Source organism: Otolemur garnettii, unplaced genomic scaffold, assembly GCF_000181295.1.
Source record: "Otolemur garnettii isolate 467f Iridium unplaced genomic scaffold, OtoGar3 scaffold00018, whole genome shotgun sequence".
Taxonomy (NCBI): domain Eukaryota; kingdom Metazoa; phylum Chordata; class Mammalia; order Primates; family Galagidae; genus Otolemur; species Otolemur garnettii.
The window spans coordinates 1,233,474-1,239,309 of record NW_003852413.1 but is presented as its reverse complement, the minus strand read 5'-3'; the positions used below and the strand labels follow the sequence as shown (position 1 = coordinate 1,239,309).

At 54.0% G+C, this 5,836-nt stretch overlaps 1 protein-coding gene across 1 annotated transcript in view; it reads right to left on the bottom strand.

The window, feature by feature from the left end:
* Positions 1-2,129: 2,129 nt before the first annotated feature.
* Positions 2,130-5,836, bottom strand: part of P4HB (prolyl 4-hydroxylase subunit beta) — a 12,197-nt gene continuing 8,490 nt past the window's right edge. Inside the window, exons 5-11 of the mRNA XM_003786058.3 lie at positions 5,278-5,382; positions 4,987-5,112; positions 4,577-4,777; positions 4,358-4,478; positions 4,042-4,223; positions 3,733-3,819; positions 2,130-3,067 (exon numbers count right to left, since the gene is read on the bottom strand). Coding sequence (XP_003786106.1) covers positions 2,987-3,067; positions 3,733-3,819; positions 4,042-4,223; positions 4,358-4,478; positions 4,577-4,777; positions 4,987-5,112; positions 5,278-5,382 — 903 coding nt within the window. The 3' untranslated portion in view covers positions 2,130-2,986. The remainder of the gene's footprint in view (positions 3,068-3,732; positions 3,820-4,041; positions 4,224-4,357; positions 4,479-4,576; positions 4,778-4,986; positions 5,113-5,277; positions 5,383-5,836) is intronic.

Below are 5,836 nucleotides of genomic sequence, written 5' to 3'. Positions count from 1 at the left end.
CAGGAGTTGGAGGTTGCTGTGAGCTGTGATGCCACGGCACTCTACCCAGGGGGACAGCTTGAGGCTCTGTCTCAAAACAAACAAACAAACAAAAAACCACATCTCACTGTGCCACAAAACGCAGGCATGACACAAATGCTGGAGGACTCATGGAATGAACTAGCCTAAAACCGGACCCAAATTTGCCACTTGAAAACTGCTAGAGGAAGCACAGGCTGGACTGCTAAGCTGTGGGGGGCAGCTTCAGCCATGGTGTGGGCAAGCCTGGTTGGGAGTGATGCTGAGGCGACCCCAACAGAAACTGTAGTTTTGGGTATGCCAGGTCCTGTAAGGTAGACAGAGGCTGCAGTGGGGAGAAGGCCCCACAGGTGAGAACTGGGCTTGCAGAAAGCCCTTATTTGCCCTGACAGCCGGGTACCACCAGGGGTGACCAGTGCTTCAAGGCCCAGGGGTAAACTGGCAGGGGTCTGGGAATCTTGGCAGTGTGGACCGCTCCCCAATCCCAGAAACATGTCAGAAGGGACTCGTGCTGCTCAAAAGGACACTTACTGGTGGCTGATTGGCTGGTCTGACCTTCAGAAGGGTGAGCACCCTCCCTGAGGCCCATTTCTGCCCAACTGGACCTCACTGGCCTCCTGGGGCCACACCCTTTCCCTAAGGGGACCCACAGGAACCCAGGAGCTCCTGAGGCCACCGCCACATGGGTAGGGGAACAGGACAAGCCCTGCTGAGCAGCAATCCAAACCACAACACAGGCTGGTAGCCTGAAGTCTATTCTCAGCGCAGCACCCGTAGCACAGTGGTTATAGCACCAGCCACATACACTGAGGCTAGTGGGTTGGAACCCAGCCCAAGCCAGCTAAACAACAACTGGGCAGTGCCTGTGGCTCAGTGGGTCGGGGGCTGGCCCCATATACTGAGGGTGGCAGCTTCAAACCCAGTCAACAAAAATAGCTGGGTGTTGTGGTGGGTGCCTGTGGTCCCAGCTACTCAGGAGGCTGAGGCAAGAGAATCACCTAAGCCCAGGATTTGGAGGTTGCTGTGAGCTGTGATGCTACAGCAGTCTACCAAGGGGCAACAAAGTGAGACTCTGTCTCTAAAAAAAACCAAAAAAAAAAAAAACAGGGGCGGTGCCTGTGGCTCAAAGAAGTAGGGCGCAGGCTCCATATGCCAGAGGTGGTGGGTTCAAACCCAGCCCTGGCCAAAACTACAAAAAATAACAACTGCAACAAAAAATAGCTGGGCGTAATGGCAGGTGCCTGTAGTCCCAGCTACTTGGAAGGCTGAGGCAAGAGAATCGCTTAAGCCCAAGAGTTTGTGGTTGCTGTGAGCTGTGATGCCACAGCACTCTACTGAGGGCCACAGTGAGATACTGTCTCAAAAAAAGAAAAAAGTGGATTCCCTCCCTGAGCAGCTGGGGCTAAGACAAAGTACATCTGAAAAACCAGGTAGCTTCCTCTCCAGCATTGTCATTCTTTTTTTTTTGAGACGGAGCCTCAAGCTGTTCCCCTGGGTAGAGTGCTGTGGCACCACAGCTCACAGCAACCTCCAACTCCTAGGTTCAAGCGAGTCTCCTGCCTCAGCCTCCCAAGTAGCTGGGACCACAGGCACCCGCCACAATGCCCGGCTATTTTTTTTTTTTGGTTGCAGCCATTGTTGTTTTGGCAGGCCTGGGCTGGATCCAAACCCACCACCTTAGATGTATGTGGCTGGTGTCTTAGCCACTTGAGCTACAGGTGCCAAGCCTGCATTGTCATTCTTTACAGAAGACCCAGTAACAAGCACAGTGGGCTCATTTCATCCATGCAGGAAGCCTGCATCCATGTTTTCTGTCAGCTCCTGGCAATGACCAAAAGGGAGTGGCCTACAGCCCTGTTGCTGTGGCTGGAGCAACTCCAGATATGTCCACACTCAAGGTCAATGCAATGACAATCAGATTTCCAAGGACATTACTGCCAGCGATTTCAGCAGGTACAGTAAGACAACACCCACAACATGAACACCAGCTTGCCACCTGGGAACTGAGTCTGCACATGCCAGGCCGTTTGCCCCAGGTTGTGTGAGGTGAGCAGCAGACTCCCTGACAACAGCCCCAGCGCCTGCCGAGTCACAGTGAAGATGCAAGGACAGGCAGTAAAATCAACTTTATTTGGCCAATGTGTCCAATTCCATATTGTGATAGAAATGTCTTAAGAGCTAGCCAATGTCTGAGCCAGCTCCATCCCCCAGCCTGAGTCAGGGTCCTGGTTCCACCTGGAGCAGACCCTGGGCCATGCTATGTAGAGTCCAGTGGCCATCAAGCAGTGGGCCCTGGACAGGATAAGGAACCCGACTTGAAGAGGGGAGGGGAATGCCCAGGCCTGTCCCAGGCCCTGGAGCTAAGTATCACCTGGCCTCCTCCAAATGGGAGCCACCCTGATAGGACCTGCAAGTCTCTAACCCAGGGATGAAGAGCCATGCTCATTGTGGCAATGCTGGCATGAGGGGCAGAGCGACTATGTCCAGACTGGCCTCATCCCTCCCTGCACAGTGGACAGGTGTTTCCAAGGAGGCCTGGCCAAGGTGGAACAAACACCCTGATGTCAGAAAATGTCTAAAAATCCCACAGATGGAATTATTTTAAGTGATAGTAGAGACTTCTCTAGCAGGAAGGGACATTGCCAGTGTGAGATTCTGAAACATTTTAGCAAGTACTCTGGACAAAGCGGTGTACAAAAAGGTAGGTCACAATTGGAAAAAAAAGAAAAAGAAAATACTAGCCCACCAAGACGGGCTGGTCTGGAGATAAATCCCTTTCCAAAAATTGAAAAGCAAAAGGAGGACACAGGACTAAGTTTACAAGTGTCAGGATGAATGTTTCTTCAAGAAGATTCCCTGGATCTCCGGTGATGCCCTCCTACAGGTGAGGTCCACAGCTTCCGGAAGCATGTGCTGCTGGGAGTGCAGCCCCGATAGGCGCCATGCTGGGCACCAAGATCTGTCCCGGTCACAGTTCATCTTTCACAGCTCTCTGATCATCATCTTCCTCCATGTCTGGCTCTTCTGCTTCTTCCAGATCCTCGAGATCCTGGGGTGCAGGAAGAGGGACAGGGGCAGGTGTACTCCTGGGTGGATCCCCAGGAATCCAGTCCAACCCTCAGCCTCTTCCACAGGTGTGGCTGGGGTGTCCCCCAGCTTGACACCAGAAAGCTTGCAGAGGGGCCCCCCCGCATGAAGTCCAAGTAAAGTAACCGCTGGTGTGATATTCGTGTCTGCCGGCCCCCAGCTTATCTGGCTAGTGTCAGGCCACCTCCCTGGATCTGGAAACATCTCTACTTTCCATTGCCCTGCAGGCCCCACTGGCCCAAACTGTTTCTTCCACTCTCTACCTCAAGTGTCCCACTATAGTCATCCACCCCACCCCAGCATGACCATCAGCCCCATCTCTGGCCACAAGCTACGCTGAGGGTGTGCCTGCTCTTGCACCAAGGCCCAATAGGCTGGAAATGGACATGCAAGTCCAAGCTGGCTTGGACATGAGGCCCTGTGGGTATCTCTCAGATTTCCTAAGCTAACTGCGGTTTGCAAAGATACCTTCAAAGTCACCCCCTGCAGAAGTGCTGATGAGGGAGAGCCACCTCTGCAGAGCCTGGACAGAACATCCCTGAGTGCACAGATAGGCCTCCAGTGGTGCCCACCCCCGCCAGCTCAGACCCCAGCTGGAGTCTGGAGGTCTGTGAATCTGCCACTTACATCGTCATCCCCTGCCCCATCCTGGCCACCACTCTCCAGGAACTTCTTAAAACCCTCCAGCGTCCGCTCTCCATTGTAATCGATGACCTGTAGGAGATGAGATGAGAGCCCAGGGCTGGCTATAGCCTGACCAGACCCCTGAGAGCAGCTTTTCCTCCCTGCAGAAGCAGAAGCTTCTGAAGAGGGGCTCCTGGCTTTCCCGGTCCTACTCCTTTCTGGCCCTAGGCTCCTGAGACAAGAGTGGCCCCCCAGTTGGTGTGGGGTGATGGCTCTACACAGTGCCTGCCCCAGCCCCACCCGTGGGCGCACCGTTCTGTCCTGGGTGGCGGGGAAGAACTTCAGTGTGGGGAAGCTGTGCACTTTGACTGCCTCCACTTCGTTGGCTGTGGAGTCCATCTTGGCAATGATGATGTTCTCATGATCCTTGTAGACCTCTCCCAGCTTATCCCAAATGGGAGCCAGCTGTTTACAGTGACCACACCATGGGGCATCTGAAAAGAGAGTGGCTCTAAGGGTCTGACATGGACCTTATAGTGTCACATGGATGGCTTCCCATGCACCATAAGCTTCTCAAGCTGCCCTGGTGGGGCAGCTGAGACCAGGAAGCCAAGGGAGCTCCACTTACAGAATTCGACAAAAACGTTCTTCTTCTCATCAAAAGCGACCTCTTCAAAGTTCTTCCCAACTAGCACCTTGACAGGCTGCTTGTCCCAGTCCTCAGGCAGCTCCTGGCTCATCAGGTGGGGCTGGACAGACAGAGCGCGGTGAGGACGGCGCTGTACGGGGGGCCTGAAGAGCCCCAGCCCCCTCCCTGGTGAGGGCTGAGACACATGGCTGCCCACACCTTGATCTTGCCATCCAGGAAACGGCGGCAGAAGTCCGTGATGGCCTCTGCTGTGAGTGCGTCGGACTCGGGCTTATACTTTGTCATTTCCTCCTCCAGAGTGATGAGGCGCACAGCAGGGCACTCCTCTTTCCTCAGGCCGAAGAACTCAAGGATGCGCTGGTTGTCAGCATGGTCGCTGTCGATGAAGATAAACAGGATCTTGGGGAGAAAAGGTACATTGAGATGGACCCTGGGAGGCTGCTCAACACTGCCCCTGAAAGCCCTTTCTCCTCCAACTCAGGCTTATAATGGCCTGACCAGACCCGCGATCAGGAGCAGACAGTTTGGTGACCCAAAAGTGCCTCAGGAAGGTGAAGCACTCCCCACCCTGGTGCCACCTCCAGTCCTCAGGAGGGAAAACAGCTCACCTTGCCCTTGAAACTCTCAGCTGCTTTCTTGAAGTTGCTCAGTTTGCTGTCATAGTCCGACACACTCTTGGGCAGAAACAGTAGGATGTGTGTCTTGATTTCACCTCCGAAGATCTTTGGGGCTGTCTGTTACAAACATGAGTTACCTGGGCTGAGTCACAGACTAAGCTGTTAATGCAGAAATGTTCTGCCAGTGGTCTCAATGCCACCTGATGCTTAAATGACAGTGGTGACTAGGGCCCCTCCCACATAATCCCCCACCTGGGCTGCAGAACAGTGGCAGAACCGCACCTGCTCAGTGAACTCGATGACCAGGGGCAGCTGGTTGTGCTTGATGAAGTCCAGCAAGTTTTCCTTGGTGACCTCCCCCTCAAAGTTATTCCGGCCTTCGTCAAACTGTGGGCAGAAAGGGGTCCCTGAGTCTTGCTTCCATGAGCATAGCTCCCCAGATGTGGCCAGAAACAGAGGCCTGCAGCACCCCTTCCTGCCTGGGGACTATGCCCCACAGGCTCTAGCAGTGAGGACAAGAGGTGCCCAGTTCTTGACAGCTTGAGCAGCTTTGGCAATCACATGTGGCCACCACTGAGTCTAAAAGTGATTTCACGGGTTTGGTGCCTGTAGCTCAAGCGGTTCAGAGCTGGCGGGTTGGAATCCAGCCTGGGCCTGCCAAACAACGACAACTACAACCAAAAAATAGTCGGGTGCCTGTCCCAGCTACTTGAGAGCTGAGGCAAGAGAATCGCTTAAGCCCAGGAGTTGGAGTTTGCTGTGAGCTGTGACACCATAGCACGCTAACCTGGGTAACAGCTTGAGGCTCTGTCTCAAAAATATATATATATGGCTCGGCGCC